The following is a 15,410-nucleotide window of genomic DNA, read 5'->3' on the forward strand; positions in this document are numbered from 1 at the left end:
ACATTGGTGCGCTTGTAAAAGAACTACTGGCAGTTGAAATCAGCAATAAGAGTAGCCACTAGTTACAGTGTTGGGCAAACTTTCGCTCATAGCACACTGCATTGTGTATGCCCCACGTCATTTGGTTGATTGGTGTAGAAAAATAGAAACAAGTCATTTCAACAAAAAAACACCACACATATTCTTGAATTATTTATTTTTATATAAGTAATATGATAATATTGCACTTATAATGTCTTCAATGGACTTCCATACAATGTTTAAAACATTGGATACAAATATAACAAAATAATATAGCCTATAATACTATAAAAAAAAAACAACCATAAACCATAATTTATGGAAATAAAATAATTTTATACCTTAATATTATAATTTAACATAAAAGTATTCAGTGAATATAATTATTTCATTCATTATTATGGTGCAGTGTGGTGACAACATTATTATTTGACTGGTGTTCATAATACTCCTTATCTATTAATGGGCCACTGCTGAATTTGGTGATCTGATTGATATTTCAGTACAATGGAACTATCTCCTTGCCTATAAATAATGACTTTATTGGCCTGTTGTGTTTTTGTCTGAATATAAAGGTATTTGAGTAAGCATACTGTGACTGTCTAATGAAAGTTGCTGGTGCTACATTATAACAAGTTGTGGTCAAATAATAACATCTCCTCTATCAATTAGTACTGAATATTCAAAAGTCACATGACCTCAGAGTTGGGCTATGATAAGTAAGAATTTACCTATTTACTATCAATTAACAAATCATTCATCATTATCAAATGACTGTATATAAAACCTCTTAGAACAGTAGCACATTAAACCCTATTTCATTTCATTTCTTTATAAAACCTCCCTTTCAGTCTTAATGTTGGTTTTTAGTTAATTTAACATAATCATTCAAACTCAATAATCAGTGAAGAAAATAAAACATTTCATAAAAGATTGACAAGTAAAGTTAACATTTTATTTAAGTCTGTAGGAATGTAAAATAAAAACCCAACCATGGTAGCATTCCTTAACCTCCATTGACTATAGGGTCAGGTTTTATAAAAGGATCTAATAATAACTTTTGGTTTATTTGCAGAATACGTCTGGTTATGTTTCTTTTATCGTTTAACCTGATTGGCTATCTTGGCTGTTTTATAATCACATCGTAGTTGTAGAAATGATGAAACAACTGCTTCATCTAGCTCAGCCTGAAATTCGAAAATATAAGACTTTAAAACGCTATGTTAATGTTATATTTCTCTTTATCAAAAGTGACACAAAATACACTTTAAATCAAGGGGACTGTCAGCGTAATGAGCCAAATTAAGGAATACATATTAGCAAATTACTTGGAGGACTGAAGCCCCTCTTCCCACCAACCCTCCCGACCGCTAGGTCTCTGACAACCCAACAAAAACCCACAACCTACATTACTTGGCAGAACTGAAGCCCCTCCACCCACCAACCCTCCCGGCCGCTAGGTCTCTGACCACCCAACAAAAACCCACAACCTACATTACTTGGGAGGACTGAAGCCCCTCCTCCCACCAACCCTCCCAGCCACTAGGTCTCTGAAAACCCAACAAAAACCCACAACCTACATTACTTGGAGGACTGAAGCCTCTCCTCCCACCAAACCTCCCAACTGCTAGTCTCCGACAACCCAACAAAAACCACAACCTACATTACATGGACGACTGAAGCCCCTCCTCCCGGCTGCTAAGTCTCTGACAATCCAACAAAAACTCACAACCTACATTACTTGGAGGCCTCCTCTCAGCAACCCTCCCGGCTGCCAGGTTCTCTGACAACCCAATAAAACCCAACAAACTATGATCCACAGATCAATGCCTTTAATCCAATATACCCTACAAAGATCAGATAGGTTTATAAGTCTGAACCTATTGGTATTATATATCATCAGTAATGTAAACAGTTTGCACTATACTCAGTTCAGACCAGAACTCACTCACTGAAACTTTAAAAAATTTTAAAGAGGGATGGGCATCCAACGTTAACTTACCAAATGATCTCCTGTGATGACTGTTTTTAAGTTTTCTGGCACAACAACTAACAGATTACACAAACTATGGAGCACTTCAAACAGTCTGGATAATAGAGGCACCTTGAACTCTTCTTTTACCAGTTTACGATACTCATTAACATCACAAATAACCAACATACCACCTTTAATATAATAAAAGATAGGTTGCCATTCAACAAACCATACATCCACAGAAGCTAATTCGTCCCAGCAGTCCACAAGGTTGTCACATATTTATTCTTTTATAGATAATGGGAGCATTTACAAGACATTAAACACTGATCAAGAGTAAAAACCCATGAAGTAATTATCAGACATAATTAAAATTTGATTGGCTTATAGTTCATCCTAGTAAGGGGAGCCACAGTGGCTAAGTGGGTAAGACGCTGGCTCGCTAGCCCGGAGGTCGCATGTTCGATCCCTGCATTGGCCGAGAAAGTTAATTTCCGACGTGTTTCCCCTTATCAGTGGTGCAGGACCGAGGGCCTGACAAGGACAGCTGTCTAGTCGTTTGGATGCGACAAAAAAACAAGGACCTGTGTATACATTGGCATGCACGTAAAAGAGTAGGCCATAGTGCCGCTGCTCGAGCAAAATTTCCCTCATAGCACACTGTACGACATATGTCCATCTTCATTAGCCCAGTAGGAGCAGAACAGTAGGACGTTAAACCCCATTTCATTTCATTTTCTCCTCCTAGTGATAATATTTATTATACAAATCATTTACCAGTAAAAATTAATCAGATGATAACTTCGGCTGTTCAAGTGATATCGACACAGACAAGTAGATTAACATACCTATAATATTATAATAAAACTGTTGTACATGTTCATAAATTAATCGGTGAAATCTTTTCCCTAGTTCCATCATAATAATTTCTACATTCTTGCCATCTAGACTTTCACTGATTAATCTAGCCTGCTTGGCTACAAACTTCACAACCTTCTCACAGGCCTGAATAAAAAAAAAAATAATTATATATACACTTTAATTTTACATATACAAACACAAAACAACACCAACAATATTTTTTTGACATAATATTATTGGGACATTGAAGACTTACAACATCATCTTTGTCCATTGGCAAAATGGATACTGTATACAGTTTTGACCACCGACATTTTGACCTGAAAGTGTTTTTGACCCTAACGAGTTATCTCCCATTAGCAAGGGTTAACTCCGATTTAACCTCTGTGGTTTGTCTGCGATAACACACGAGGTTGAAGCTCAAGGAAGGAACGAACGAACGACCCTCTGTGACTGAAATGTTAATCTACGCTGGCAATATCTCTTTAAAGGATTTTAGTATTATTATGCAAAATAGTTGGATTTTCTGCAATACACATTGACATCAGCTGGAAAATGGTAAAATAATGACCAAATAAAAGATATCTTAAGTAAAATATTGTTTCTTTGCCATAAACATGTCAACACCAACCAGGATATATTGCGTCAAACTGTCTAACATGGAAGTGCATTTGCAAGTAATCTTTTGATAGATGGACAGATATGAAATAGCTTACTGGTGATAACATCAACATGGTAGCATCATCATCTGGTTTAAAATCTGTCTTCTTTTGTTCCGTTGATAATATTTGTCGAACCCAGCCAATAATTGAATTAAGAGCTCTATCAATACCCTGGTCTATTTTATTTTCTAGCTGTTCTTTTAATTCTCTCTTTCTTTTTAAACAAACTCCATGTTTCGGTGATGATCTGAAATGCGAATTATGACATTTCATACATTGAGAGTCAATACAAACATACATCCACTAATGTCCATGCTAGCACTAAAATCAATCTCACAGAGAACCTCATCTTGTATCATATTCACAAGCTTTGAAAGTCAAAATGTGAATCAACAGATAACAATACGAAACGTGTTTGATATTTATAGGGCAATAACTGATAAATCTGAAACTAAACAGGGAGATAATTCTGTAATTCCCAAGAAATGACTGACGGACAGTGCCTTCACTATAATGTAAGTGTATAAAAGGGATATCAAAGAAATTCAAGCTGAGCTGGACGGTGATACTTACAAAACTAAAGGCAAGAGACTGTCCATAAACTGTTTCTCTACCAGGTGAAATAAAGTATTTGATTGATTGACAACATCAAAAAAATAAACTACTGGTTCTGTTTTGGGATCAGATAATGGAATAGCTTAAAAAAAAAAAAAATTAATGTCACCATACATCTAATTAATACATGTATTATGAAAAATATTTGATCATGACTTAGTTCATATACATGTACCTTTACTTGGATGTTGCCATGACAACTTTAATAACGAACATAGTTTAAATCGTAATGGAACCTGTCAATTTTGTATATCTGCAGTTGAAATGTAAACAAAATGTTCATTATCAAAAACGTTGACAAACCAATTTTATTAATGAGTGGAGATCCATAATAATTTACCAGTCTCCACTGTTTCAGAAATGGTTGTTAATCTTGTGTGAGGCTACATTTGATAAAAGCAAGCGCACATCACTTATTATGTCTGGATAAATTTAAAATCCAATTCCCTATAAAGCACCATATGCATATTCTAAATAACAGTGTCTAGATTTGGACTGGGCTAATGAAGACGGGCATACGCCACACAGTGTGCTATGAGAGAAATTTTGCCCGCACAGCGGCATATCCTAACGAACTTCCTTGTCTATTTTTATTAGAATACATACACACATATCAGTTATTTAGCATGAAGTTCTTTCACTTGGGCATCCAATCATTTAGCATGAAGTTCTTTCACTTGGGCATCCAATCTCATTTCCCGGCAAGTAACATCATACAACTACTAGTCTATTATTTTCACTGATTTTTGATACTTAAATACAGACATTCAGACAGCACAAATATAAAATTCTATAATAATAATAATTACCTTGAAGACCAAGCTCTAGAGCATAATCAATATGTTCTACAACTAAATACTGTGATAATACATCAAATATCTTTACAGCATTACTTCCTAAATCAGATGTACTTGATAGCTACAATCAAAATAATAATAATTTAACTCATCTGTTATATAAACAAGTCATCATTTGTTTGATAAAGACAAGATTATCCACAACGGAACATCGCATAGTATTAATTGTGTATCCATAAAATTTTACCTTATGTTAATATGTTCAATTACTAAAGTTAGATGTAAGAGTTTGGTAAAAAATTTGGTGGGCCTCTTTTTAATTTGATTGATTTCAAATCCAGATATATTGATTTTGTTTTCTTAATTTAATTTTAAAGAATCAATTTGAGTACATTTTAGCATGGATTAAGTCGTGGAAATAAAAATAGTGATCAGTAATTTTAAGATGTTAGTTATATGTGAAACGAGCAGTGAATGTAACAGTGTGTGTAAAATAGCTTATTTAACGTTTGCTTCTAGTACCGAAGTGATATCAAAGACAAGTAACAGGACAACAATTTTATTCTAAAGGATTGAAAACACCTTTCCTCTTGGAATGACACAGACAATAATAGTTTAATATTTTAACACACATTCTATACAATATTCAGTCAAGCATCAAGCTATGTAGATACCTGATTCACCATGTTTGACAGAATGTGAAATTGAAAATGAAAAAGTCTGGTGTTCGAGATTTCTTCCAAACAAGTCTAGAAATTACTGGAATGTTTAAAAGTTGCCGATTGTTTAACGAATAGTACTTACTAATTGGCATCATTTAAAAGTTGCCGATTGTTTAACGAATAGTACTTGCTACTTGGCATCGTTTAAAAGTTGCCGATTGTTTAACAAATAGTACTTACTACTTGGCATCGTTTAAAAGCTATTTTAGTTTCTTGTAAAATATTGATGGCTACTTCCTGTGAGAGAAATATCTCTCCACCATAATCTTCAATGGCTGGTCCGATGTTAATATTAGCTTTACCTATCTTTGCCTGTATATCACGACGGAAATCATGTATACTGAAATAAACAAGAACACCATTTGTTGTGATTACTGCTTGAGAATGGCAGATCGGGAAGATCAATGAGAGATGTTAAAAATGCATTATGTAAGAGCTAAATCTTTCCATTGCAGATCTTATTTCTCACTTCAAATGTTAAATAAAAAAAATATTCAGACATTTATTAACATGATAAGCCTATAATCAAAGATAAATGGACTTTAAATTGGATAAACAAGCGCAACAACAGTACTTGACAATCAAGACTATTACCACTTTATCTTTTCAAAACTTCAAACACTGATAACTTTGCCAACAATGAAGTAATCTGACTGAAATTTTCAATATATTCATTTTCTATTTTTAAACGATTATAGCAAGAATGACCACTTATTTATCCCAATTTTACATAATGCATCTTTAAGAGTCTGTTCAATAAATACTGTTTTTATTTTTGACAACCAGATAAAGTCAGTGATGTGGGTTGTTGAGATGTTAACATAGTTTTGCCAATTTTGCTAAATCTGCCTATTGCAGGTCTTTCTTTAGGCCTGAAATGTTATCTAAATTATTAATTAGACATCAATTAACTTATCCAGGCCATAATCAACTCTCGATGGCATCAGATTTCTCTGATATTAAATAGATTAGAACAGTTCAGCCATATTTTGATTTAAGCTAAAAATGGAAGAGCGAGACTTAGCTTCGAACAACCAGTAGGGTGGTTGAAATTATTGCACACGTCTTGTCAAACCTTCAAACTAAAGGGTAATATCTTCGCTCCCAATAGAGTAATTTGAATGAAATTTTCAAATTATTCATTTTACATTACCTATTTTCGAACTATTATAGCAAGAATGGCTAGCTCTTTATCTAAATCTTACATAATGTATCTTTAATAATAGCTTACCCTCCAGATTGTATTTGTTTCTTTTGATGTTCTTTACTTTCATAATATCTATGTAGAAGAATGGTGCAACGATCTCGCAAATATCGAGTTTCAAAACTGAAAAATTAGGACAACAAAAATTATGGGCTCATATATATCTCAATAAGAACTATTTCAAGTCAGTGATATGTGAGAGCTTAAAGCTGAAATGTGGCTGTACACCAATAAACATTTTGCTTATGTAAATTGAACAAAGAATAAGGGCTGAAAAGTAGTGTAGACGATCCACATAAAAACTTATGTTAAGCCCTGTTCATACTGCGACATTCTGTACATACGGACAGATTTGCTCAGGTAGCAAGAAAAAATGCTTTACTCATATGTTGTTGTAAATTTGCACATAGTCCAGACCGGGTGCAGATTTCTGAAAATTTGCATGCAGGATATGTGCAATTCTCGCCATATGAACAGGGCTTTAGATACGAATGTACCAACTTGGCCTATATATATCCATGAATAGAAATGAGTTAATCTTCAATCACTGACTGATAATTCTAAGACAATAAAGAAAGCTGCATTAAATCAAGTAATGAGAAATATAAAATGGTCATACTTTACAAACTATTCACTAATTTCAATTATTTTTGGATCCTTCTGGTAAGAAACGTTTTCTTGTGTGCAGTGTGAAATGAAATGGGGTTTAACGTTCTACTGTTCTCCTCCAACTGGGCTAACAAAGACGGGCATACGCCATACCGTGTGCTACGAGGGATATTTTGCCCAGACAGCGGCACTACGACCTACTCTTTTATCGAATTCCAACTACCAAGGGATCTTTTAAATACACTCAATGTGTACACAGAAACTTTGTTTTTTGTCCCATCCGAACAACTATACATTGTCTCTTGCCAGACCCTCACTGACAAGGGGAAACCACATGGGAAAATCTTAGTGAACTTTCTCGGCCAACACCGGGAGCAAACCCTCGACCTCCAGGCTAGCGATCCAGCGTCTTACCCACTTAGCCACCGTGACTCATGCATGTATGGTGTAAAAGTCAATATTTGACTTTCAATCTGAAATATTTTATTTCAATAATCTATAAATCGGCATGTGTGGCTAAATTAAATAGTCTTATATATTACTTACTCTATATAATTATCCAGATGTGATTGAAAGATTCCTTTTGTTAATTTACTTAATAGTGAACTATCACTACCAAACTTAAAACCAGATAATTCACTTGTTAACTTGGTTGTTCTGTAAAATAATTATTATATAGATATAATTACATGAGATAAATCACCCAAAACCATCACCAATAAGGCTACACCAATCGGAATTATTGTTCTTCAAGGTGATCTATCATTTCTTTTTCAATTCTATTGCTTAGAAGTTTAAAGAAAAAATAATATTTGGTTGCTCTTAGGTCTATATTTTTATATTAAGAAAAAAAGGACAGCCCTCATGAGTCTATTCATCCAGATCCTGAAAAACTAAAAATCAAAAAGAACATTGTATGTATCTTTTTCTTTGTTCAAAAATAGAAAATGAAATGAAATCAGTTTTAACGTCCTCCTGTTCTAATGAAGATGGGCATGATACGCCATACAGCGGACTATGAGGAAACTTTTTCCTGGATATCGTCGCTACGGCCTACTCTTATATCGAATTCCAACTGCCAAGAGATCTTTTACGAGCACTTCAATGTGTACACTGGACCTCATTTTTTTGTCCCATCCTAACAACTATACATTTCCCTTGCCAGACCCTTGGTCCTGTACCACTGACAAGGAGGAACCACGCACTTTCTCGGCCAACACAGGGATCGAATACAGGACTTCCAGGTTAGCGAGCTGTTCACAAAATAGAAGAATTAACAGTTTAAATTTAAACAAGTTTGTCCATGATGTTAAATGAAGTTGTTTTTGTTAGTATTCTGACATTTTTTAGCTATGCCAATACTTCCTTATAGCAACTATATTTCACCATTGACTTTATCTTCAAACAGTCATATTTTCATCTCACACAAAGCAGATCAACACAGAAACTTTAATCCAACCCTTTTAAATGTTTACCATAGAAACATTTCTAAGATAAGATTATTAAGTGAAATAACTAAATGGTTTATTACCTGTTATACAAATCGTTGAGATTCTTTAAATATTGTTCTGGTTCAGATCGATTCCCTAACTGTTTGGCAATATGATTCTACAAAAAAATTTAATATTATAAAAATTCAATTAAGATCTGACATAATGACTTAAATACAAAAGAAATGAAATGAAATGGGGTTTAACGTCCTACTATTCTGCTCCGACTGGGCTAATCAAGACAGGCATTATATGCATTACAGCCCGCTATGAGGAAAATTATACCCAGGCAGCAGCACTATGGCTTACTCTTATATCGAATTCCAACTGCCAAGGGATCTTTTACGTGCATTCCCGTGTATACACGGGACCTCGGTTTTTCGTACCATCCGAATGACTAGACAGCTTTCCTTGTCAGGCCTTTCGTCCTGCACCACTGACAAGGGGAAATCACATCAGAAAATAAATACAAAGAGGCATTATCACTCTCACCAAGAAAATAAATCAAACTTTAATAATATATCATATTCAAAATAACCTATGACTTGCTTAATTGAAGTGTTGATCGCTGACCTACATACATACAGGTAGTTTGTACGAACATTCATTGAACTCGTTAAAAACCACTAATAGATGTGTATGATTCAGCGACTGAAACTTAGACAGTCGACAATGGATTGAAAGGCTGGTCTCAAATTTTATATACAAATCTAATTTGAAGATTTCTAATATAGATGAAATTAAATTGGGGTTTAGCGTCCTACTTTTCTGCACCAACTGGGCTAATGAAGACAGGGATTTCCAATATAGAGAGAGGCTTGTTGGGCCAGTCATAAAACATAACATTAAAAATTCCATTAACTGGTAGCTATGTTGACACCCTTCTTATACTGAAACAAGTTTCACTGGCGAGGTCCATGTCTTTGTAAAATTTGAAAAAAAACACATCCAGATGTCAAATAAAATATCAAAATGTCGTGATTCACCAAACATTTACATATTTAAAGTGAATTACCTTTATCTTTTCCTGGAAGATATTCTGTACAAATTTACCCATGACATTTTCTGGTGCATTGAATACGGAATGTATGATTTCATTGGTTTTCTCACATAGTGGTAAAACTTCATCAAAAACATTGGGTTTTATAAACGCATTCTGAAAATGTTAAAACAAAAGTATTATTAGCAATTGATTTGGATGAAAACATTTTAAATGCTTATATAACGGCTGTAGTGTAAAGTATGATTTCCTATAAGATCAACATGTAAAGACGTTCTACACGCTACTTACAATAATATTAATTGTTTATTATTATTTGAGTCATTTTAAGACATTTGTCATGGGAGAAATGAAATGAAATGAAATGGGGTTTAATGTCCTACTGTTCTGCTAATGAAGACGGCATACGCCATCAGTGTGCTTTGAGGGAAATTTTGCCTGTGCAGCGGCACTACGGCCTACTCTTATATCAAATTCCAACTGTCAAGGGATTCTTTACGTGCACACCAATGTGTACACCGGACCTTGGTTTTCCATCCTATCCGAACGACTAGACAGCTGTTCTAGCCAGACCCTCAGTCCTGCATCACTGACAAGGGAGAATCACGCCAGGAAATCTGGATCAACTTTCTCAGCCAATGCAGGGATTGAACAACCGACCTCCAGGCTAGCGAACCAGCGTCTTACCCACTTTTGAGATGGAAGTGGAAGTGGGCTGATCAAGTATCATCTACTAGGTCGGTCACTCTGAATTTTTCAGAATATGATAAAAAGTTCTATTTTTTCAATTCGTACTTCACATATAAGCATTATAAAATTTGAACAAAAACAAGATAAAGTAAAACAATTTCTTACCCTCTGACTTTCAACTATAAAGGCATTAATACACTCGCCATATCCCTATAAACAAAAAACAACAAAATCATCAATGACTGCTCTTTGAAAATAAACTCACCATTCCCCAAGACCATTTTGAATTTTCTTAAGTGACAACTGTCCAGCAAAAATTCTTGTAGTTCCAGTTGACAAGAGTCACAATTGTGCAGCTACCGTACTTTACATCTATACTAATATTTGTGACTGTTGTTTGTCTGTTCAAGGTTGGTGGCTACACTAGGGTTATCCCGAGGCTGAAATTTGGTGTATAGGGGTAGCTCGGACCAAGGAGTGACACAGGCCTGGTAGGGATAGACTACCACTTCCGGTTTCAGAGTTACGGGCACAACCCAGGCAGCGCCAGGATATCCACTAGTTACATATATTTTTCATTGTAACATTACTTAAAGTTCCAATTGTCATAGGAATATTTTTAACATTTTTAAGAATTTCAGTTCTGAGATAAGTTTTGGTTACCTTGAAATTAGTCATAACTGATGCTATTTTCTTCATTCTTTTGATATCTCCTTCTCTGTGAGCATTTTTAAACTCTCCAATCAATTCTTTTTCTATATGATCATATTTTTCTGTAAAAAAAAAAAAAAAAACATTGGAAAAGCTATATCAGTACACAATTGAAACTATCTGAGTTGTCCCATTAAATTTTAATGTTTATGTCACTTAGTTAGTGATGAAAAGGAATATTTACAGTTTTTGTGCATTTTTTTGATTGTTTTTTTATGAACATCTTAAAATTAACCAATCAATAAGTTCTTTATTTATACTTTCAAACATTAAAACCAAATTATACAACCATTTAAAAATATAGCTAATTATAAGTTAGTTACAGGGTTCCAATGACAATGGTTTGTAACTCTCAATTTTGTTAGAGCACATTCATTCATCATTTTGCAAGTGTGGTGCATAATGGCAGCCAAGTTCAATTCTATAGATTGCCCAACAGTTTCCCTTGAAGTAGGCATATCTTGAAAGTTATAATATTTTTGGTAACAAATACACTTTTTTTCCGGTAGTTTGAAAACATTTTTCAGTCAATGGTAATGTATTTAATATTGTGTATATCAAGTAAATATGTCTTTGATGCAAGTGAGTTTTAAAAAAAAAAATCTCTAACTCCTACCAACACAGACTGAAGGAAAGGGAAAGAGAGTGAGGAATGGGGTTTAACGTCCACTCGACATAAACTAGGTCATTTCGGGACTAACACATGGTTCAATTTTATTTCAATAATTCGCTTGCGTGTAGGTGTCTTTAGCAGTGGGAGGAAACTGGAGTAAACCCACAAGGTTGGACAGGCGACCCTACTCCTTGTCACATACAACCTGGGAATCGACTGAAGGAAAGGAGTGTCTACAGTATATGACCACATTAACATGTGGACATATGAAAATACAATCCAAAACTTAATATACTAACCTGCTATTTTTTGCCTTGCTCTATCAAACCTACAGATAAAAAAATACAACAGAATATTATATGATATGGGTACACAAATAAAGATTATTCAATGTTTGTAGTGGTCAGTATATCTTTAGATTACAAACAATACAAGTTCAGACCATTTGATTATTGACATTTAGGATCAGTTGTTGTGTCTGGTATTCTAAAAGAATAAGCATGCTCTGTCCTATGCACAATCATCACCACTACTAATTAGAGATATTCTATCAAAGCTACTTGATAGAAGATAACCCAGTTAACAGCAGTTACTAGCTGAGATAATCTGTGATTTACTGTGAAATACTTACTTGCCACCAACAGGTAATTCAAGGGCTATTAAATGTAATTTCTGTATGATATCAGCAGCAAGTTGAAGCTGAAAGATATAATAATTGTATATGTAGTCTATTACAAGAAAAATGAAAATTCTGGATACACAAAAATTTATATAATTTTAATTTCAAATGTCCTTTGATAACTAAATAAAAATTTAAAAAATCGAAAGAATTATTTATGTATTTATTGTATTATTAAAGAGTAATATTCAGTTGGTACAGTTGTCAAAAAAAAACTCTCTGGCATATACCTGCATTCTTTTATTTTATATTTACCTGAAAAGGATCAGTCAAAATGGCTGATTTCAGTGCCTCTCCTGATAAAAATTCTGCTAAATACTTCATCAATCTTTGCGCTTCTACAGCTCGGGCACGAGGTGTGTTCACTCCTTCCAGTTGATCACCCAGGTGAACCACTTTTGTGGCCACATAACTAATTCTCTCATCTAACTTCTGGAAATTGGTATATAACGCCTGAAAGAAAATTTCAAAAATAAAGAATTGGTTAATAAATGCTCCTTTGAGTGATATATTACAACATTGACTAACCTACTAGTTAACAATTCGAACAATGGATACGACTGCGATAATTGCAAACAAGTGTGCTGTTCACTGTTGAGTCATTTGTGACCCACCCATTACTGGGCGATTACCGATATCAACTTCAAACAGCAGTACCAGTATACCGTGTATAAATGACCTACTGTAGAATATCAACTGAATTACAGCAGTACACAAAAATTTTATCTAAATCTCAATACCTGATTTTTTTTCTGTAATTCAGCAACATTTTGCCAGTGTTTTTTCTCCTCATCTTTACATGAGCTTTCCAAACGTTCAATTTCTCTTTGTGTCTCTTCATTTTTTTTTTGAAGGTCATTTATCATCTTTTCGAAAGCTGTGTGTAGAAGTATCGGATCAAACTCTTCAGGATTACTCCGAGCCTTTGAACCCATTGTCTTCCATGCCAGACGCTCTACAAATTCATGAACACTGAATGGCTCCTGCATAAAAAAAAATGGTTGAAATATAAAAATTCATGTTCCCGAGTCTAAGCTCTAAACATCCATTATGCCAACAACAAACAGTATTATAAAACCTAACAATCCCAGATATTGTTAGACTGTTATGTTATATTGAATAAGAATGTATAAATGTGGTTGTATACCTTAATGTGCTAATTAAGGTAGATCAAAGATTTGATGTTATTTGATAATTATTATGCATGTTTAAATTAGATTATGTGCCATATAGGAGAGAAATCTGCACAGCAAAAGCAGAGACAATAACATCATAAATTACCGGTATATATTAAATATGTATTCAATTAATATGTGATTGATATGTTGGTATTTGTGATAATAACATGTAAATAATGTGCTGTATATATTTTATGTTATGCTAAATGTATGTTAATACATAACATTTACATATTGGATTCATAATATATAACAAATATTTAATTGGCTGTTTTGACCAAAACATTTGCCAACCTCGTGGGTTTTCTCCGGGTCCTCCGGTTTCCTCCCACTGCTAAAAACTCTTACGCGCTATCGAATTATTGAAATAAAATTAAACCGTATGTTAGTCCCGAAATGATCTAGTTTGTGTCGAGTGGATGTTAAACCCCATTTCTCTCTCTCCAAAACATTTGGTTGTTTTCAATTTATTTGATAAACATGATAACAATTAATAAATTGACTCTTCTTAATCGTTTTGACATAGTTTGGCGCAGTACGTTCATTCGGCTACTCTGGTTAGAATTAGGGTTTGGGTTAGATTTAGATTTAGAAGTCAAAAGTAGCAGGGTCAACGTACTAGGCCCATGCCATAGTTTCAACTAATCATCATATCTAAACAGTTAATTTAAAAGGCTTATTGCCATCCCAGACAATTGGATGTGGTTCTTCAATGGAAGGTAGTGAGAACTAATTAATCAACTAATTAATCAGTCAGGCTCACTGGGGCCAGTATTATAGAGCGAAGCTCTAAAGCATCGCGCGAAGCGCGGTGCTTTATCAAAGCTCTTTTCCGGTAACACAGGAGCGTAATTGAAAATGTCACCCACAGACTGTTGATTAAAAAAAAATTCAGACAGGAACCGGATACACTGGGGAAAACAGGCAATGCGCATGTCTGTCAATGCGCATGTCAGCGCATGTCAACTTACCAAATCTCGCCCAAGCGAGATTTTATGGGTCTCTAAGAAATATTTCTATGACGCGTCGAATAAATGACGTCAGATAATTTTGACGTCAATGAAAATCCTCATACCTTTTTGTTCTTTTTTCAATTGGGGAAACTTTATTATGAAGGTTTTATTTGACAACAATCACATCAGCTACGCTCTACTCAGGCAAGGCCTGTTTGTTACATATTATGAATTCAATGAATGGCCATGGGCGATGGCGATGGTTCCCTTTTTAGAATTACTTTATACTCTACGTGCAACGTCAACTTTGTTATCGCAAAGTTTAACTGATCGTAAAATAGACATTCATGTACCTGTTCTAATTCTTGCAGGGACATTTTGAACCTTGCAAATTAACAATCAACTAAATTGGGGAAAAGAGGTGAAACTTTCAATCTTCCAAAATATTGTCCACCATTTTGATTGAAGACTCGCCAGGGGAGATAACTGTAATTTAGAAGAAACAATAAATAAGAATTATAATTGCAGCTCATTTTGTTTTTAAAAATTACGATAGATAAATTTTTAGCTATATAATACTAGAAGTATGAAAAGTTTCAATCTTTTGATTATCAAACTAAAATCAATATT

At 34.2% G+C, this 15,410-nt stretch overlaps 1 protein-coding gene across 1 annotated transcript; it reads right to left on the reverse strand.

The window, feature by feature from the left end:
- Positions 1-179: 179 nt before the first annotated feature.
- LOC126821424 (exocyst complex component 5) lies at positions 180-15,255 on the reverse strand. The gene is made up of 18 exons (XM_050549845.2): positions 15,134-15,255; positions 13,390-13,632; positions 12,905-13,102; positions 12,602-12,669; positions 12,270-12,298; positions 11,310-11,419; positions 10,812-10,856; positions 9,972-10,112; positions 8,998-9,074; positions 8,013-8,123; positions 6,885-6,980; positions 5,834-5,993; positions 4,944-5,052; positions 4,093-4,216; positions 3,574-3,766; positions 2,845-3,001; positions 2,024-2,187; positions 180-1,208 (listed from the first exon to the last, which is right to left on the reverse strand). Exons 1-18 carry the CDS (start codon positions 15,155-15,157, stop codon positions 1,119-1,121), a joined length of 2,139 nt encoding a protein of 712 aa, XP_050405802.1. The 5' UTR covers positions 15,158-15,255; the 3' UTR covers positions 180-1,118.
- Between the last annotated feature and the right edge of the window lie 155 nt (positions 15,256-15,410).

Source organism: Patella vulgata, chromosome 5 (genome assembly GCF_932274485.2).
Source record: "Patella vulgata chromosome 5, xgPatVulg1.2, whole genome shotgun sequence".
Classification (NCBI taxonomy): domain Eukaryota; kingdom Metazoa; phylum Mollusca; class Gastropoda; family Patellidae; genus Patella; species Patella vulgata.